Source organism: Nansenia antarctica (assembly GCF_963989245.1).
Source record: "Nansenia antarctica genome assembly, chromosome: 9".
Lineage (NCBI taxonomy): Eukaryota > Metazoa > Chordata > Actinopteri > Argentiniformes > Microstomatidae > Nansenia > Nansenia antarctica.
In genome coordinates this window covers 511,483-531,043 of record NC_137679.1, presented here as the reverse complement: position 1 = coordinate 531,043, position 19,561 = coordinate 511,483, and the positions used below count along the sequence as shown (strand labels likewise).

Sequence of the window (19,561 nt, the reverse complement as noted above, 5' to 3'; positions counted from 1 at the left end):
GGGGGGGGGGCAGTAGAGGTGTTAGGAGACACAGTACAGGGGGGGGGCAGTAGAGGTGTTAGGAGACACAGTACAGGGGGGGGGCAGTAGAGGTGTTAGGAGACACAGTACAGGGGGGGGGCAGTAGAGGTGTTAGGAGACACAGTACAGGGGGGGGGGCAGTAGAGGTGTTAGGAGACACAGTACAGGGGGGGGGCAGTAGAGGTGTTAGGAGACACAGTACAGGGGGGGGGCAGTAGAGGTGTTAGGAGACACAGTACAGGGGGGGGGGCAGTAGAGGTGTTAGGAGACACAGTACAGGGGGGGGGCAGTAGAGGTGTTAGGAGACACAGTACAGGGGGGGGCAGTAGAGGTGTTAGGAGACACAGTACAGGGGGGGGGGGCAGTAGAGGTGTTAGGAGACACAGTACAGGGGGGGGGCAGTAGAGGTGTTAGGAGACACAGTACAGGGGGGGGGGCAGTAGAGGTGTTAGGAGACACAGTACAGGGGGGGGGCAGTAGAGGTGTTAGGAGACACAGTACAGGGGGGGGGGCAGTAGAGGTGTTAGGAGACACAGTACAGGGGGGGGGCAGTAGAGGTGTTAGGAGACACAGTACAGGGGGGGGGCAGTAGAGGTGTTAGGAGACACAGTACAGGGGGGGGGGCAGTAGAGGTGTCAGGAGACACAGTACAGGGGGGGGGGCAGTAGAGGTCTTGGTGAAAGCCAATGTCCGCGATTTTCACACTGATCACCACAAGTTTTAAACAGTCAAATTTATCAGTTCCTCCGTGGCGCAGCTCGTTCGTTCGTGCGCGACTCATTAATAGGGTAAGGGTTCAAATCCCCAGTCAGGCAGATGGCCCCCCGAGTGCGTGCGGAGAGAGAGAGAGAGAGAGAGAGAGAGAGAATCAAAGATCGAATATTTTGCGTTTTGGATAGCAGAGTGTAAGTGTGTAAGTCTGTACCTTCTAATATTTATATTTATGAACATCTCTCTCAACCAGGGAGACACAGAGTTTAGCATTCACGGACTTCCGCATTCACCGCGTGTGTGACTGTGTCTGTCTCTCTGCCAGCCTGCACGGGGTTTGTGGGAGGAGCTACGGAGCCGGCTCGCGTTGACTTCGGAGAACTCCGGCGATCTTCGGAAAACTGTGTCCGCGATAAAAACCAATGTGTCTACATTCACTTGACTGCGAATAATGGGTGAATGCAATCACCGTTTTGCACAACAAACACACCAAACAACATCTACTCTTCGAGACGAATCCAGTCAGACCATTATCAGACCTGTCTCGGCACTAGACACGGAGTTTCGCATTCACCGTGTGTGTGAACGGACTTCCGCGTTCACCGTGTGTGTGACTCTGTGTCTGTCTCTCTGCAAACTGTGTCCGCGATAAAAACCAATGTGTCTACATTCACTTGACTGAATGTGTGCGTGTGTGTGTGTTTGTGTCTACATTCACCGTTTTCACTAGGAGTCAGTGCCCAGCTCAGTAGGGCTGCTTACACACCGACAGTTCTAACGATACACTCGCCATTCAGCGGCGTTCAGACAGTGGCGGCGTTATGGGGTGGCACTGTGTATGCATGTATGTGTATGTATATATACACATATGTATGTATATGTTAATGTATGTTAATGAGCTTCATGTTAATGAGCTTCATGCTAATGAGCTTCATGCTAATGAGCTGTATGTTAATGAGCTGTATGTTAATTAGCTGTGTGTGTCTCTGTGTGTGTGTATACGTGTGTCTGTGTGTGTATATGTTAATGAGCTGTATGTTAATGAGCTTCATGTTAATGAGCTTCATGCTAATGAGCTTCATGTTAATGAGCTGTATGTTAATGAGCTGTATGTTAATTAGCTGTATGTTAATTAGATGTGTGTGTATGTTAATGAGTTGTATGTTAATGAGCTTCATGCTAATGAGCTTCATGCTAATGAGCTGTATGATAATGAGCTTCATGTTAATGAACTTCATGCTAATGAGTGGGCGGAGCTTAAGTCAAAGTGGGCGGAGCTTGTGTCAAAGTGGGCGGAGCTTGTGTCAAAGTGGGCGGAGCTTAAGTCAAAGTGGGAGGAGCTTAAGTCAAAGTGGGCGGAGCTTGTGTATAAGTGGGAGGAGCTTAAGTCAAAGTGGGAGGAGCTTAAATCAAAGTGGGCGGAGCTTAAGTCAAAGTGGGCGGAGCTTAAATCAAAGTGGGAGGAGCTTAAATCAAAGTGGGCGGAGCTTAAATCAAAGTGGGAGGAGCTTAAGGCAAAGTAGGAGGAGCTTAAGTCAAAGTGGGAGGAGCTTAAGTCAAAGTGGGAGGAGCTTAAATCAAAGTGGGAGGAGCTTAAATCAAAGTGGGAGGAGCTTAAGTCAAAGTGGGAGGAGCTTAAGTCAAAGTGGGAGGAGCTTAGGTTAAAGTGGGCGGAGCTTAAGACAAAGTGGGCGGAGCTTAAGTCAAAGTGGGAGGAGCTTAAGTCAAAGTGGGCGGAGCTTAAGTCAAAGTGGGAGGAGCTTAAGTCAAAGTGGGCGGAGCTTGTGTATAAGTGGGAGGAGCTTAAGTCAAAGTGGGCGGAGCTTAAGTCAAAGTGGATGGAGCTTGTGTCAAAGTGGGCGGAGCTTAAGTCAAAGTGGGCGGAGCTTAAGTCAAAGTGGGCGGAGCTTAAGTCAAAGTGGGCGGAGCTTGTGTCAAAGTGGGCGGAGCTTGTGTCAAAGTGGGCGGAGCTTAAGTCAAAGTGGGCGGAGCTTGTGTCAAAGTGGGCGGAGCTTTAGTCAAAGTGGATGGAGCTTGTGTCAAAGTGGGCGGAGCTTAAGTCAAAGTGGGCGGAGCTTAAGTCAAAATGGGCGGAGCTTAAGTCAAAGTGGGCGGAGCTTAAGTCAAAATGGGCGGAGCTTATGTCAAAGTGGGCGGAGCTTGTGTCAAAGTGGGCGGAGCTTGTGTCAAAGTGGGCGGAGCTTGTGTCAAAGTGGGCGGAGCTTAAATCAAAGTGGGAGGAGCTTAAATCAAAGTGGGCGGAGCTTAAATCAAAGTGGGAGGAGCTTAAGGCAAAGTAGGAGGAGCTTAAGTCAAAGTGGGAGGAGCTTAAGTCAAAGTGGGAGGAGCTTAAATCAAAGTGGGAGGAGCTTAAATCAAAGTGGGAGGAGCTTAAGTCAAAGTGGGAGGAGCTTAAGTCAAAGTGGGAGGAGCTTAGGTTAAAGTGGGCGGAGCTTAAGACAAAGTGGGCGGAGCTTAAGTCAAAGTGGGAGGAGCTTAAGTCAAAGTGGGCGGAGCTTAAGTCAAAGTGGGAGGAGCTTAAGTCAAAGTGGGCGGAGCTTGTGTATAAGTGGGAGGAGCTTAAGTCAAAGTGGGCGGAGCTTAAGTCAAAGTGGGAGGAGCTTAAATCAAAGTGGGCGGAGCTTAAGTCAAAGTGGGCGGAGCTTAAGTCAAAGTGGGCGGAGCTTAAATCAAAGTGGGAGGAGCTTAAATCAAAGTGGGCGGAGCTTAAATCAAAGTGGGCGGAGCTTGTGTCAAAGTGGGCGGAGCTTAAGTCAAAGTGGGCGGAGCTTGTGTCAAAGTGGGCGGAGCTTTAGTCAAAGTGGATGGAGCTTGTGTCAAAGTGGGCGGAGCTTAAGTCAAAGTGGGCGGAGCTTAAGTCAAAGTGGGCGGAGCTTAAGTCAAAGTGGGCGGAGCTTGTGTCAAAGTGGGCGGAGCTTGTGTCAAAGTGGGCGGAGCTTAAGTCAAAGTGGGCGGAGCTTGTGTCAAAGTGGGCGGAGCTTTAGTCAAAGTGGATGGAGCTTGTGTCAAAGTGGGCGGAGCTTAAGTCAAAGTGGGCGGAGCTTAAGTCAAAATGGGCGGAGCTTAAGTCAAAGTGGGCGGAGCTTAAGTCAAAATGGGCGGAGCTTATGTCAAAGTGGGCGGAGCTTGTGTCAAAGTGGGCGGAGCTTGTGTCAAAGTGGGCGGAGCTTAAGTCAAAGTGGGCGGAGCTTGTGTCAAAGTGGGCGGAGCTTTAGTCAAAGTGGATGGAGCTTGTGTCAAAGTGGGCGGAGCTTAAGTCAAAGTGGGCGGCGCTTAAGTCAAAGTGGGCGGAGCTTGTGTCAAAGTGGGCGGAGCTTAAGTCAAAGCGGGCGGAGCTTAAGTCAAAGTGGGCGGAGCTTAAGTCAAAGTGGGCGGAGCTTGTATCTAAGTGGGCGGAGCTTGTGTATAAGTGGGCGGAGCTTAAGTTAAAGTGGGTGGAGCTTAAGTCAAAGTGGGCGGAGCTTGTATCTAAGTGGGCGGAGCTTGTGTCTAAGTGGGCGGAGCTTAATTCAAAGTGGGCGGAGCTTGTATCTAAGTGGGCGGAGCTTGTGTCTACAGGCTTACAGGGTTAACACTCAAACTACAACACCCAGAAGGCCTTGGGTTAACACACAAACTACAACACCCAGAGGGTTGGGTTAACATTTACATTTACATTTACATGTTTGGCATTTAGCAGACGCCTTATTCCAAAGCGACTTACAATCGATACATTTGACTAAGCAAGTGAATCATCAATCCACCAGTCGTAGCAGGAAGAGTAATCTAGCTCAGGCCCGGGGCCATTGGCAGTCTCAGTGATAAAATATTTTTTTATAGACACTGGACACAGTACAGGGGGGGGCAGTAGAGGTGTTAGGAGACACAGTACAGGGGGGGGGCAGTAGAGGTGTTAGGAGACACAGTACAGGGGGGGGGCAGTAGAGGTGTTAGGAGACACAGTACAGGGGGGGGGCAGTAGAGGTGTTAGGAGACACAGTACAGGGGGGGGGCAGTAGAGGTGTTAGGAGACACAGTACAGGGGGGGGGGGCAGTAGAGGTGTTAGGAGACACAGTACAGGGGGGGGGGCAGTAGAGGTGTTAGGAGACACAGTACAGGGGGGGGGCAGTAGAGGTGTTAGGAGACACAGTACAGGGGGGGGGCAGTAGAGGTGTTAGGAGACACAGTACAGGGGGGGGGCAGTAGAGGTGTTAGGAGACACAGTACAGGGGGGGGGGCAGTAGAGGTGTTAGGAGACACAGTACAGGGGGGGGGCAGTAGAGGTCTTGGTGAAAGCCAATGTCCGCGATTTTCACACTGATCACCACAAGTTTTAAACAGTCAAATTTATCAGTTCCTCCGTGGCGCAGCTCGTTCGTTCGTGCGCGACTCATTCATAGGTACAGGGTTCAAATCCCCAGTCAGGCAGATGGCCCCCCGAGTGCGCGCGGAGAGAGAGAGAGAGAGAGAGAATCAAAGATCGAATATTTTGCGTTTTGGATAGCAGAGTGTAAGTGTGTAAGTCTGTACCTTCTAATATTTATATTTATGAACATCTCTCTCAACCAGGGAGACACAGAGTTTCGCATTCACGGACTTCCGCATTCACCGCGTGTGTGACTGTGTCTGTCTCTCTGCCAGCCTGCACGGGCTTTGTGGGAGGAGCTACGGAGCCGGCTCGCGTTGACTTCGGAGAACTCCGGCGATCTTCGGAAAACTGTGTCCGCGATAAAAACCAATGTGTCTACATTCACTTGACTGCGAATAATGGGTGAATGCAATCACCGTTTTGCACAACAAACACACCAAACAACATCTACTCTTCGAGACGAATCCAGTCAGACCATTATCAGACCTGTCTCGGCACTAGACACGGAGTTTCGCATTCACCGTGTGTGTGAACGGACTTCCGCGTTCACCGTGTGTGTGACTCTGTGTCTGTCTCTCTGCAAACTGTGTCCGCGATAAAAACCAATGTGTCTACATTCACTTGACTGAATGTGTGCGTGTGTGTGTGTTTGTGTCTACATTCACCGTTTTCACTAGGAGTCAGTGCCCAGCTCAGTAGGGCTGCTTACACACCGACAGTTCTAACGATACACTCGCCATTCAGCGGCGTTCAGACAGTGGCGGCGTTATGGGGTGGCACTGTGTATGCATGTATGTGTATGTATATATACACATATGTATGTATATGTTAATGTATGTTAATGAGCTTCATGTTAATGAGCTTCATGCTAATGAGCTTCATGCTAATGAGCTGTATGTTAATGAGCTGTATGTTAATTAGCTGTGTGTGTCTCTGTGTGTGTGTATACGTGTGTCTGTGTGTGTATATGTTAATGAGCTGTATGTTAATGAGCTTCATGTTAATGAGCTTCATGCTAATGAGCTTCATGTTAATGAGCTGTATGTTAATGAGCTGTATGTTAATTAGCTGTATGTTAATTAGATGTGTGTGTATGTTAATGAGTTGTATGTTAATGAGCTTCATGCTAATGAGCTTCATGCTAATGAGCTGTATGATAATGAGCTTCATGTTAATGAACTTCATGCTAATGAGTGGGCGGAGCTTAAGTCAAAGTGGGCGGAGCTTGTGTCAAAGTGGGCGGAGCTTGTGTCAAAGTGGGCGGAGCTTAAGTCAAAGTGGGAGGAGCTTAAGTCAAAGTGGGCGGAGCTTGTGTATAAGTGGGAGGAGCTTAAGTCAAAGTGGGAGGAGCTTAAATCAAAGTGGGCGGAGCTTAAGTCAAAGTGGGCGGAGCTTAAATCAAAGTGGGAGGAGCTTAAATCAAAGTGGGCGGAGCTTAAATCAAAGTGGGAGGAGCTTAAGGCAAAGTAGGAGGAGCTTAAGTCAAAGTGGGAGGAGCTTAAGTCAAAGTGGGAGGAGCTTAAATCAAAGTGGGAGGAGCTTAAATCAAAGTGGGAGGAGCTTAAGTCAAAGTGGGAGGAGCTTAAGTCAAAGTGGGAGGAGCTTAGGTTAAAGTGGGCGGAGCTTAAGACAAAGTGGGCGGAGCTTAAGTCAAAGTGGGAGGAGCTTAAGTCAAAGTGGGCGGAGCTTAAGTCAAAGTGGGAGGAGCTTAAGTCAAAGTGGGCGGAGCTTGTGTATAAGTGGGAGGAGCTTAAGTCAAAGTGGGCGGAGCTTAAGTCAAAGTGGATGGAGCTTGTGTCAAAGTGGGCGGAGCTTAAGTCAAAGTGGGCGGAGCTTAAGTCAAAGTGGGCGGAGCTTAAGTCAAAGTGGGCGGAGCTTGTGTCAAAGTGGGCGGAGCTTGTGTCAAAGTGGGCGGAGCTTAAGTCAAAGTGGGCGGAGCTTGTGTCAAAGTGGGCGGAGCTTTAGTCAAAGTGGATGGAGCTTGTGTCAAAGTGGGCGGAGCTTAAGTCAAAGTGGGCGGAGCTTAAGTCAAAATGGGCGGAGCTTAAGTCAAAGTGGGCGGAGCTTAAGTCAAAATGGGCGGAGCTTATGTCAAAGTGGGCGGAGCTTGTGTCAAAGTGGGCGGAGCTTGTGTCAAAGTGGGCGGAGCTTGTGTCAAAGTGGGCGGAGCTTAAATCAAAGTGGGAGGAGCTTAAATCAAAGTGGGCGGAGCTTAAATCAAAGTGGGAGGAGCTTAAGGCAAAGTAGGAGGAGCTTAAGTCAAAGTGGGAGGAGCTTAAGTCAAAGTGGGAGGAGCTTAAATCAAAGTGGGAGGAGCTTAAATCAAAGTGGGAGGAGCTTAAGTCAAAGTGGGAGGAGCTTAAGTCAAAGTGGGAGGAGCTTAGGTTAAAGTGGGCGGAGCTTAAGACAAAGTGGGCGGAGCTTAAGTCAAAGTGGGAGGAGCTTAAGTCAAAGTGGGCGGAGCTTAAGTCAAAGTGGGAGGAGCTTAAGTCAAAGTGGGCGGAGCTTGTGTATAAGTGGGAGGAGCTTAAGTCAAAGTGGGCGGAGCTTAAGTCAAAGTGGGAGGAGCTTAAATCAAAGTGGGCGGAGCTTAAGTCAAAGTGGGCGGAGCTTAAGTCAAAGTGGGCGGAGCTTAAATCAAAGTGGGAGGAGCTTAAATCAAAGTGGGCGGAGCTTAAATCAAAGTGGGCGGAGCTTGTGTCAAAGTGGGCGGAGCTTAAGTCAAAGTGGGCGGAGCTTGTGTCAAAGTGGGCGGAGCTTTAGTCAAAGTGGATGGAGCTTGTGTCAAAGTGGGCGGAGCTTAAGTCAAAGTGGGCGGAGCTTAAGTCAAAGTGGGCGGAGCTTAAGTCAAAGTGGGCGGAGCTTGTGTCAAAGTGGGCGGAGCTTGTGTCAAAGTGGGCGGAGCTTAAGTCAAAGTGGGCGGAGCTTGTGTCAAAGTGGGCGGAGCTTTAGTCAAAGTGGATGGAGCTTGTGTCAAAGTGGGCGGAGCTTAAGTCAAAGTGGGCGGAGCTTAAGTCAAAATGGGCGGAGCTTAAGTCAAAATGGGCGGAGCTTATGTCAAAGTGGGCGGAGCTTGTGTCAAAGTGGGCGGAGCTTGTGTCAAAGTGGGCGGAGCTTAAGTCAAAGTGGGCGGAGCTTGTGTCAAAGTGGGCGGAGCTTTAGTCAAAGTGGATGGAGCTTGTGTCAAAGTGGGCGGAGCTTAAGTCAAAGTGGGCGGCGCTTAAGTCAAAGTGGGCGGAGCTTGTGTCAAAGTGGGCGGAGCTTAAGTCAAAGCGGGCGGAGCTTAAGTCAAAGTGGGCGGAGCTTAAGTCAAAGTGGGCGGAGCTTGTATCTAAGTGGGCGGAGCTTGTGTATAAGTGGGCGGAGCTTAAGTTAAAGTGGGTGGAGCTTAAGTCAAAGTGGGCGGAGCTTGTATCTAAGTGGGCGGAGCTTGTGTCTAAGTGGGCGGAGCTTAATTCAAAGTGGGCGGAGCTTGTATCTAAGTGGGCGGAGCTTGTGTCTACAGGCTTACAGGGTTAACACTCAAACTACAACACCCAGAAGGCCTTGGGTTAACACACAAACTACAACACCCAGAGGGTTGGGTTAACATTTACATTTACATTTACATGTTTGGCATTTAGCAGACGCCTTATTCCAAAGCGACTTACAATCGATACATTTGACTAAGCAAGTGAATCATCAATCCACCAGTCGTAGCAGGAAGAGTAATCTAGCTCAGGCCCGGGGCCATTGGCAGTCTCAGTGATAAAATATTTTTTTATAGACACTGGACACAGTACAGGGGGGGGCAGTAGAGGTGTTAGGAGACACAGTACAGGGGGGGGGCAGTAGAGGTGTTAGGAGACACAGTACAAGGGGGGGGCAGTAGAGGTGTTAGGAGACACAGCACAGGGGGGGGGCAGTAGAGGTGTTAGGAGACACAGTACAGGAGGGGGGGGCAGTAGAGGTGTTAGGAGACACAGTACAGGGGGGGGGCAGTAGAGGTGTTAGGAGACACAGTACAGGGGGGGGGCAGTAGAGGTGTTAGGAGACACAGTACAGGGGGGGGGCAGTAGAGGTGTTAGGAGACACAGTACAGGGGGGGGGGCAGTAGAGGTGTTAGGAGACACAGTACAGGGGGGGGGGCAGTAGAGGTGTTAGGAGACACAGTACAGGGGGGGGGCAGTAGAGGTGTTAGGAGACACAGTACAGGGGGGGGGGGCAGTAGAGGTGTTAGGAGACACAGTACAGGGGGGGGGGCAGTAGAAGGTCTTAGGAGACACAGTACAGGGGGGGGGGCAGTAGAGGTGTTAGGAGACACAGTACAGGGGGGGGGCAGTAGAGGTGTTAGGAGACACAGTACAGGGGGGGGGGCAGTAGAGGTGTTAGGAGACACAGTACAGGGGGGGGGCAGTAGAGGTGTTAGGAGACACAGTACAGGGGGGGGGCAGTAGAGGTGTTAGGAGACACAGTACAGGGGGGGGGGCAGTAGAGGTGTCAGGAGACACAGTACAGGGGGGGGGGCAGTAGAGGTCTTGGTGAAAGCCAATGTCCGCGATTTTCACACTGATCACCACAAGTTTTAAACAGTCAAATTTATCAGTTCCTCCGTGGCGCAGCTCGTTCGTTCGTGCGCGACTCATTAATAGGGTAAGGGTTCAAATCCCCAGTCAGGCAGATGGCCCCCCGAGTGCGTGCGGAGAGAGAGAGAGAGAGAGAGAGAGAATCAAAGATCGAATATTTTGCGTTTTGGATAGCAGAGTGTAAGTGTGTAAGTCTGTACCTTCTAATATTTATATTTATGAACATCTCTCTCAACCAGGGAGACACAGAGTTTAGCATTCACGGACTTCCGCATTCACCGCGTGTGTGACTGTGTCTGTCTCTCTGCCAGCCTGCACGGGGTTTGTGGGAGGAGCTACGGAGCCGGCTCGCGTTGACTTCGGAGAACTCCGGCGATCTTCGGAAAACTGTGTCCGCGATAAAAACCAATGTGTCTACATTCACTTGACTGCGAATAATGGGTGAATGCAATCACCGTTTTGCACAACAAACACACCAAACAACATCTACTCTTCGAGACGAATCCAGTCAGACCATTATCAGACCTGTCTCGGCACTAGACACGGAGTTTCGCATTCACCGTGTGTGTGAACGGACTTCCGCGTTCACCGTGTGTGTGACTCTGTGTCTGTCTCTCTGCAAACTGTGTCCGCGATAAAAACCAATGTGTCTACATTCACTTGACTGAATGTGTGCGTGTGTGTGTGTTTGTGTCTACATTCACCGTTTTCACTAGGAGTCAGTGCCCAGCTCAGTAGGGCTGCTTACACACCGACAGTTCTAACGATACACTCGCCATTCAGCGGCGTTCAGACAGTGGCGGCGTTATGGGGTGGCACTGTGTATGCATGTATGTGTATGTATATATACACATATGTATGTATATGTTAATGTATGTTAATGAGCTTCATGTTAATGAGCTTCATGCTAATGAGCTTCATGCTAATGAGCTGTATGTTAATGAGCTGTATGTTAATTAGATGTGTGTGTATACGTGTGTGTATGTTAATGAGTTGTATGTTAATGAGCTTCATGCTAATGAGATTCATGCTAATGAGCTGTATGTTAATGAGCTGTATGTTAATGAGCTGTATGTTAATGAGCTGTATGTTAATGAACTTCATGCTAATGAGTGGGCGGAGCTTAAGTCAAAGTGGGCGGAGCTTAAGTCAAAGTGGGCGGAGCTTGTGTCAAAGTGGGCGGAGCTTAAGTCAAAGTGGGCGGAGCTTGTGTCAAAGTGGGCGGAGCTTGTGTCAAAGTGGGCGGAGCTTAAGTCAAAGTGGGAGGAGCTTAAGTCAAAGTGGGCGGAGCTTGTGTATAAGTGGGAGGAGCTTAAGTCAAAGTGGGCGGAGCTTAAGTCAAAGTGGGAGGAGCTTAAATCAAAGTGGGCGGAGCTTAAGTCAAAGTGGGCGGAGCTTAAATCAAAGTGGGAGGAGCTTAAATCAAAGTGGGCGGAGCTTAAATCAAAGTGGGAGGAGCTTAAGGCAAAGTAGGAGGAGCTTAAGTCAAAGTGGGAGGAGCTTAAGTCAAAGTGGGAGGAGCTCAAATCAAAGTGGGAGGAGCTTAAGTCAAAGTGGGAGGAGCTTAAGTCAAAGTGGGAGGAGCTTAGGTTAAAGTGGGCGGAGCTTAAGACAAAGTGGGCGGAGCTTAAGTCAAAGTGGGAGGAGCTTAAGTCAAAGTGGGCGGAGCTTAAGTCAAAGTGGGAGGAGCTTAAGTCAAAGTGGGCGGAGCTTGTGTATAAGTGGGAGGAGCTTAAGTCAAAGTGGGCGGAGCTTAAGTCAAAGTGGGAGGAGCTTGTATCTAAGTGGGCGGAGCTTGTATCTAAGTGGGCGGAGCTTGTGTCTACAGGCTTACAGGGTTAACACTCAAACTACAACACCCAGAAGGCCTTGGGTTAACACACAAACTACAACACCCAGAGGGTTGGGTTAACATTTACATTTACATTTACATGTTTGGCATTTAGCAGACGCCTTATTCCAAAGCGACTTACAATCGATACATTTGACTAAGCAAGTGAATCATCAATCCACCAGTCGTAGCAGGAAGAGTAATCTAGCTCAGGCCCGGGGCCATTGGCAGTCGTCGTGATAAAATATTTTTTTATAGACACTGGACACAGTACAGGGGGGGGGCAGTAGAGGTGTTAGGAGACACAGTACAGGGGGGGGGCAGTAGAGGTGTTAGGAGACACAGTACAGGGGGGGGGCAGTAGAAGTGTTAGGAGACACAGTACAGGGGGGGGGGGCAGTAGAGGTCTTAGGAGACACAGTACAGGGGGGGGGCAGTAGAGGTGTTAGGAGACACAGTACAGGGGGGGGGGCAGTAGAGGTGTTAGGAGACACAGTACAGGGGGGGGGGGCAGTAGAGGTGTTAGGAGACACAGTACAGGGGGGGGGCAGTAGAGGTGTTAGGAGACACAGTACAGGGGGGGGGCAGTAGAGGTGTTAGGAGACACAGTACAGGGGGGGGGCAGTAGAGGTGTTAGGAGACACAGTACAGGGGGGGGGGCAGTAGAGGTGTTAGGAGACACAGTACAGGGGGGGGGCAGTAGAGGTGTTAGGAGACACAGTACAGGGGGGGGGGCAGTAGAGGTGTTAGGAGACACAGTACAAGGGGGGGGGGGCAGTAGAAGTGTTAGGAGACACAGTACAGGGGGGGGGCAGTAGAAGTGTTAGGAGACACAGTACAGGGGGGGGGGCAGTAGAGGTGTTAGGAGACACAGTACAGGGGGGGGGCAGTAGAGGTGTTAGGAGACACAGTACAGGGGGGGGGCAGTAGAGGTGTTAGGAGACACAGTACAGGGGGGGGGCAGTAGAGGTGTTAGGAAACTTCAAAAATTTAATATTGCGTCATAAAAAAATACCGGCTCTACAAAATCGAATATTATATATTCGATTATAGTAATTGTATTATTGATTATTTGGCAGGGACAGTGTACATCAAAAAATGCACCAGAGCTAGCCAAGAAGGCTAGTTTTCATCTGTAGTCCCTTAGTGATGAGCATAACATTAAAAGTGATTTGATTTCAACTTAACAGGGGCGGCTGTGTGTCAGGAGGTAGAGCCGGCGTCTAATGATCGGGGTGTGGGGGCCCACCGCTGGGTGCTGGTAGGCAAACTGGCTAGTAGTCGCTCTATGTGTACAGTAGAGGGCTGCAAGGGAATTTTCCTGGCTACATAGTGTACAGGTTTTTACTTTTCCCTGCTTGCGGCTCTGTCAGTATTGATTGATTGATTGATTGATTGATTGACTGAGAATGTTCATTATGTGAAGCGCATTGAGTTGCATCTTGTAAGAAATGCGCTATACAAATAAAATTTGATTTGATTTGATCGCAATGTCGGCAGATTTGCGGTTTGAACCCCGGCTGGCCATGTGTCAAAGTGTCCTTGGGCAAGACACTGAACCCCAAATTGCTCCCAGTGAGCGGGGCCGGCGCCTTGCATGGCAGCTTCCCGCCATTGGTGTGTGAATGGGTGAATGAGAGGCCGTTGTAAAGCGCTTTCAGGTTAGTTAGGGTTAGGGTAGACCAACCTTCTGGGCGGTCCCCAGGATCTCCTGCTGCTGCTTCTCGTGGAGGTCCAACTGCCTCTCCAGCTCCACCTCCCGCTGGTCCCACGACAGCTGCTGTTCCTCCTGGAGCTGAGAGGAGAGGAGAGGAGAGGAGGTACATTAGCTGCTGTTCCTCCTGGAGCTGAGAGGAGAGGAGGTACCTTAGCTGCTGTTCCTCCTGGAGGAGAGGAGAGGAGAGGAGGTACATTAGCTGCTGTTCCTCCTGGAGGAGAGGGGAGGAGAGGAGGTACATTAGCTGCTGTTCCTCCTGGAGGAGAGGAGAGGAGGTACATTAGCTGCTGTTCCTCCTGGAGGAGAGAGGAGAGGAGAGGAGAGGAGGTACATTAGCTGCTGTTCCTCCTGGAGGAGAGGAGAGGAGAGGAGGTACATTAGCTGCTGTTCCTCCTGGAGGAGAGGAGAGGAGAGGAGAGGAGGTACATTAGCTGCTGTTCCTCCTGGAGGAGAGGAGAGGAGAGGAGAGGAGGTACATTAGCTGCTGTTCCTGGAGCTGATGCAGGAGAGTGTCAAGGTGGACGACATTTCATTCACTGATTTAATTACAGTGAACATAAGTCACTCAGGGTTCCCACACCTTCTGAGACATCACATTCAAGCACCTTTCAAGCACTTTCAAGACTCAATTCCCTCAAATTCAAGGACCCAACACGGCGTAGTTTGAGACAGATCTAGATGAGAATGTATATAATAGGAACTGTCCGCTCACAGACAACAATTAAAAAGAGAGGCTTGAATGTGTGAACACTAGATGGTCTCTTGCCTTCTCTACCACAGCACAGCTAAACAATATATTGTGAAATATGTGGAAAGTTAAGCAACACAGAGACTTATTTACTAGTTGACGAGTAAAACATTTTTGAATATATATATATATATTTATTAATTAATAGAGAGAGAGAGAGAGAGAGAGAGAGAGAGGGGGGAATTCAAGCACTTTCAATGACCCATGTCTATTTTCCCCAAAAAATTAAGGCCTTGATTTTTTTTTCTCGAATTCACAAACTTTCAAGGATTTCAAGGACCCGTGGGAGCCCTGATTATTACAGATAATTTCTAATGCTCCAAGTGGGTGAAGTGCGTGCATGTGCGTGCGCACGCGTGTGTGTCTCTCACCGTGCTCCTGTGCACCCCCTCCTCCTCCAGGCCGCGTATGGTGGTCTCCTGCTCCGCCACCAGCACCTTCAGATAGCGCACCTCCTCCCTGCGGACCCCCAGCTCCCTGCCCCTCCTCAGCTCCTGCAGACGCACCTCCTCCATCTTCTGGTGCCACTCCTTCACCTGGGGGGAAAAATGGTCTTATTTTACCCAGAATGCATTGCGTGACAGGCTGATCTAAGTCAGTCTTACTTTAGTCACTCATAGGCTAGCTTTATGTAACAACAGTCTGTAGACTGGGTCTATCTTTATGCAACAACAGTCTGTAGACTGGGTCTATCTTTATGTAACAGTCTGTAGACTGGGTCTATCTTTATGTAACAGTCTGTAGACTGGGTCTATCTTTATGTAACAACAGTCTGTAGACTGGGTCTATCTTTATGTAACAGTCTGTAGACTGGGTCTATCTTTATGCAACAACAGTCTGTAGACTGGGTCTATCTTTATGTAACAGTCTGTAGACTGGGTCTATCTTTATGTAACAGTCTGTAGACTGGGTCTATCTTTATGCAACAACAGTCTGTAGACTGGGTCTATCTTTATGCAACAACAGTCTGTAGACTGGGTCTATCTTTATGTAACAGTCTGTAGACTGGGTCTATCTTTATGCAACAACAGTCTGTAGACTGGGTCTATCTTTATGTAACAGTCTGTAGACTGGGTCTATCTTTATGTAACAACAGTCTGTAGACTGGGTCTATCTTTATGTAACAACAGTCTGTAGACAGGGTCTATCTTTATGTAACAACAGTCTGTAGACTGGGTCTATCTTTATACAACAGTCTGTAGACTGGGTCTATCTTTATACAACAACAGTCTGTAGACTGGGTCTATCTTTATGCAACAGTCTGTAGACTGGGTCTATCTTTATACAACAACAGTCTGTAGACTGGGTCTATCTTTATGTAACAGTCTGTAGACTGGGTCTATCTTTATGTAACAGTCTGTAGACTGGGTCTATCTTTATGTAACAGTCTGTAGACTGGGTCTATCTTTATGTAACAGTCTGTAGACTGGGTCTATCTTTATGTAACAACAGTCTGTAGACTGGGTCTATCTTTATGCAACAACAGTCTGTAGACTGGGTCTATCTTTATGTAACAACAGTCTGTAGACTGGGTCTATCTTTATGTAACAGTCTGTAGACTGGGTCTATCTTTATGTAACAGTCTGTAGACTGGGTCTATCTTTATGTAACAGTCTGTAGACTGGGTCTATCTTTATGTAACAGTCTGTAGACTGGGTCTATCTTTATGCAACAACAGTCTGTAGACTGGGTCTATCTTTATGTAACTGGCTCCAGTTCTAGTTTTAGTGTGAAAAACGAACAAGCGTCGATACGGCAGGTTTAATGAGGAGAGATAGAACCACTAGCAGACGTCTGCCAGTAGTTAGCTACTGTTTACATCCTGTAAGGCTGAGGGACAGTACTACACGCTACTAGAGAGAAGCACAACTAAACTCCTTTCAAAACTTAGTGGGGCTAGAGGTTAACACTAGAACAGCCGTGCCTTTTTTACCTACTAAAAGAGCAACCTTGCCTCTTTACAATGCTAAGCTGCTACTTACACACAACAACCACTAGTTGGCGCGTCTTGTAAATTAGCCTGCTTCCGACAGAGAAAAACGTCAAAATAGCTTCATACCAGCTTATCCTGATGTGGTTTAGAACATGTAAGGATACTGGGGTGGTAGAACGCACATATCTAGGACAAGTCATGAAAGGAGGGTCCTGAAATTTGCGAAGAGTGCAAAGATACAACACGTTTCTTTACTCATGGCTGTTCTAGTGTTGACATCTCCATCCTTCCTCCTCCACCCACCTTCTGCGCCCCCTTCACGTCCTTCAGCGTGGCGATCAGCTCCTCCAGGCCTCTCTGCCTCAGCGCCAGCTCCTGAGCCCTGCCCTCTGCCCTGCTCCTCTCCTCCTCCGCTTTCCCCCTCTCCTCCTCCGCCCTCCGCCTCTCCTCCTGCAGACGCACCATGGTCTGGGAGAACCTCTCCTGCTGGGCCAGGGGCAGCGCCCCGGAGAACTGCCGACGCAGGGCCTGGACGGAAGGACGGACGGAAGGACGGAAATCAGTAAGTCAGTCAGTCAGACAGTCAGTATGTCAGTCAGTCAGTCAGTCAGTAAGTCAGTAAGTCAGTAAGTCAGTCAGTCAGTAAGTCAGTCAGTCAGTCAGTCAGTCAGTAAGTCAGTAAGTCAGTCAGTAAGTCAGTCTATATAAGTCAGTCTATATAAGTCATCTATATAAGTCAGTCTATATAAGTCAGTCTATATAAGTCAGTCTATATAAGTCATCTATATAAGTCATCTATATAAGTCAGTCTATGTAAGTCAGTCTATATAAGTCATCTATATAAGTCATCTATATAAGTCAGTCTATATAAGTCATCTATATAAGTCAGTCTAAATAAGTCAGTCTATATAAGTCATCTATGTAAGTCAGTCTATATAAGTCATCTTTATAAGTAATCTATATAAGTCAGTCTATATAAGTCAGTCTATATAAGTCAGGCTATATAAGTAATCTATATAAGTCAGTCTATGTAAGTCAGTCTATGTAAGTCAGTCTATATAAGTCAGTCTGTATAAGTCATCTATATAAGTCATCTATATAAGTCATCTATATAAATCATCTATATAAGTCAGTCTATATAAGTCATATATATAAGTCATCTATATAAGTCAGTCTATATAAGTCAGTCTATATAAGTCATCTATATAAGTCATTTATATAAGTCAGTCTATATAAGTCATCTTTATAAGTCAGTCTATATAAGTCATCTATATAAGTCAGTCTATATAAGTCATCTATATAAGTCATCTATATAAGTCATCTATATAAGTCAGTCTATATAAGTCAGTCTGTATAAGTCAGTCTATATAAGTCATCTATATAAGTCATCTATATAAGTAATCTATATAAGTCATCTATATCAGTCATCTATATAAGTCATCTATATAAGTCATCTATATAAGTCATCTATATAAGTCATCTATATAAGTCATCTATATAAGTCAGTCTATATAAGTCATCTATATAAGTCATCTATATAAGTCAGTCTGTATAAGTCAGTCTATATAAGTCAGTCTATATAAGTCATCTATATAAGTCAGTCTATATAAGTCATCTGTATAAGTCAGTCAGTATAAGTCATCTATATAAGTCATCTATATAAGTCATCTATATAAGTCATCTATATAAGTCATCTATATAAGTCAGTCAGTATAAGTCATCTATATAAGTCAGTCAGTATAAGTCAGTCCAACCCACCTGTACGGTCTGCCTCAGGTGCCGGGCCCGGTCGCGGCCCTCCTGGCGGGCCAGGTACAGGGCTCTCTCCCCGGCGTCCAGCCTCTGCTCGGCCCGGAGCTTGTAGGCCTCCAGCTGCTGGCTGCGCGTGGCGCTGGTCGCTAGCTTCCCCACGGCGGCCGACTCGCTGAGCTGCAGCGCTACGATGTGCTGGTGGAGCTTAGCGATGAGAGACCGCTCGTCTGACTGGGACTGGGGGGGGGGGGAGACAGGAGGGGGGGGGGGGGAGACAGGAGGGGGGGGGAGACAGGAGGGGGGGGGAGACAGGAGGGGGGGGGAGACAGGAAGGGGGGGGGGAGATTAGGAACCATGCTAGTTGTTAAGACAGATGTGAGTGACCTTTAGCATCTAAACAACATACAACTCTGTTTCTAAACTAGGACCCGTCCCCTGGCCTCTGTCCCCTGTCCCCTGTCCCCTGTCCCCTGTCCCCTGTCCCCTGTCCTCTGTCCTCTGTCCCCTGTCCCCTGTCCTCTGTCCTCTGTCCCCTGTCCCCTGTCCTCTGTCCCCTGTCCTCTGTCCTCTGTCCTCTGTCCCCTGTCCCCTGTCCTCTGTCCCCTGTCCTCTGTCCCCTGTCCTCTGTCCTCTGTCCCCTGTCCTCTGTCCTCTGTCCCCTGTCTCCTGTCCTCTGTCCCCTGTCCTCTGTCCCCTGTCCTCTGTCCTCTGTCCCCTGTCCTCTGTCCCCTGTCCCCTGTCCTCTGTCCTCTGTCCCCTGTCCTCTGTCCCCTGTCCTCTGTCCCCTGTCCTCTGTCCCCTGTCCTCTGTCCTCTGTCCCCTGTCCTCTGTCCCCTGTCCTCTGTCCTCTGTCCTCTGTCCCCTGTCCTCTGTCCCCTGTCCTCTGTCCCCTGTCCTCTGTCCCCTGTCCTCTGTCCTCTGTCCCCTGTCCCCTGTCCTCTGTCCTCTGTCCTCTGTCCCCTGTCCTCTGTCCTCTGTCCCCCGTCCTCTGTCCCCTGTCCTCTGTCCCCTGTCCTCTGTCCCCTGTCCTCTGTCCCCTGTCCTCTGTCCTCTGTCCTCTGTCCTCTGTCCCCTGTCCTCTGTCCTCTGTCCCCTGTCCTCTGTCCCCTGTCCCCTGTCCTCTGTCCCCTGTCCTCTGTCCCCTGTCCCCTGTCCTCTGTCCTCTGTCCCCTGTCCTCTGTCCCCTGTCCTCTGTCCCCTGTCCTCTGTCCCCCGTCCTCTGTCCCCTGTCCTCTGTCCCCTGTCCTCTGTCCCCTGTCCTCTGTCCTCTGTCCCCTGTCCCCTGTCCCCTGTCCTCTGTCCCCTGTCCCCTGTCCTCTGTCCCCTGTCCTCTGTCCCCTGTCCTCTGTCCCCTGTCCTCTGTCCCCTGTCCCCTGTCCTCGGTCCCCTGTCCTCTGTCCTCTGTCCCCTGTCCCCTGTCCTCTGTCCTCTGTCCCCTGTCCTCTGTCCTCTGTCCCCTGTCCTCTGTCCTCTGTCCCCTGTCCTCTGTCCCCTGTCCCCTGTCCTCTGTCCCCTGTCCTCTGTCCCCTGTCCTCTGTCCCCTGTCCTCTGTCCCCTGTCCTCTGTCCCCTGTCCTCTGTCCCCTGTCCTCCGTCCTCTGTCCTCTGTCCCCTGTCCTCTGTCCCCTGTCCCCTGTCCTCGGTCCCCTGTCCCCTGTCCCCTGTCCCCTGTCCTCTGTCCCCTGTCCTCTGTCCTCTGTCCCCTGTCCCCTGTCTTCTGTCCTCTGTCCTCTGTCCCCTGTCCCCTGTCCTCTGTCCCCTGTCCTCTGTCCTCTGTCCCCTGTCCTCTGTCCCCTGTCCCCTGTCCCCTGTCCTCTGTCCTCTGTCCCCTGTCCTCTGTCCCCTGTCCCCTGTCCCCTGTCCTCTGTCCCCTGTCCTCTGTCCCCTGTCCTCTGTCCCCTGTCCCCGGTCCCC

General features: G+C 49.6%; 1 protein-coding gene across 1 annotated transcript in view; it reads right to left on the bottom strand.

The window, feature by feature from the left end:
* cep290 (centrosomal protein 290) overlaps positions 1-19,561 on the bottom strand; it is a gene marked incomplete at its 3' end in the record, with an annotated part of 134,070 nt that overhangs the window by 53,133 nt on the left and 61,376 nt on the right. The window contains exons 26-29 of the mRNA XM_080539129.1: positions 17,655-17,885; positions 16,200-16,424; positions 14,335-14,499; positions 13,186-13,293 (exon numbers count right to left, since the gene is read on the bottom strand). Of these exons, the coding sequence (XP_080395255.1) occupies positions 13,186-13,293; positions 14,335-14,499; positions 16,200-16,424; positions 17,655-17,885 (729 nt within the window). The remainder of the gene's footprint in view (positions 1-13,185; positions 13,294-14,334; positions 14,500-16,199; positions 16,425-17,654; positions 17,886-19,561) is intronic.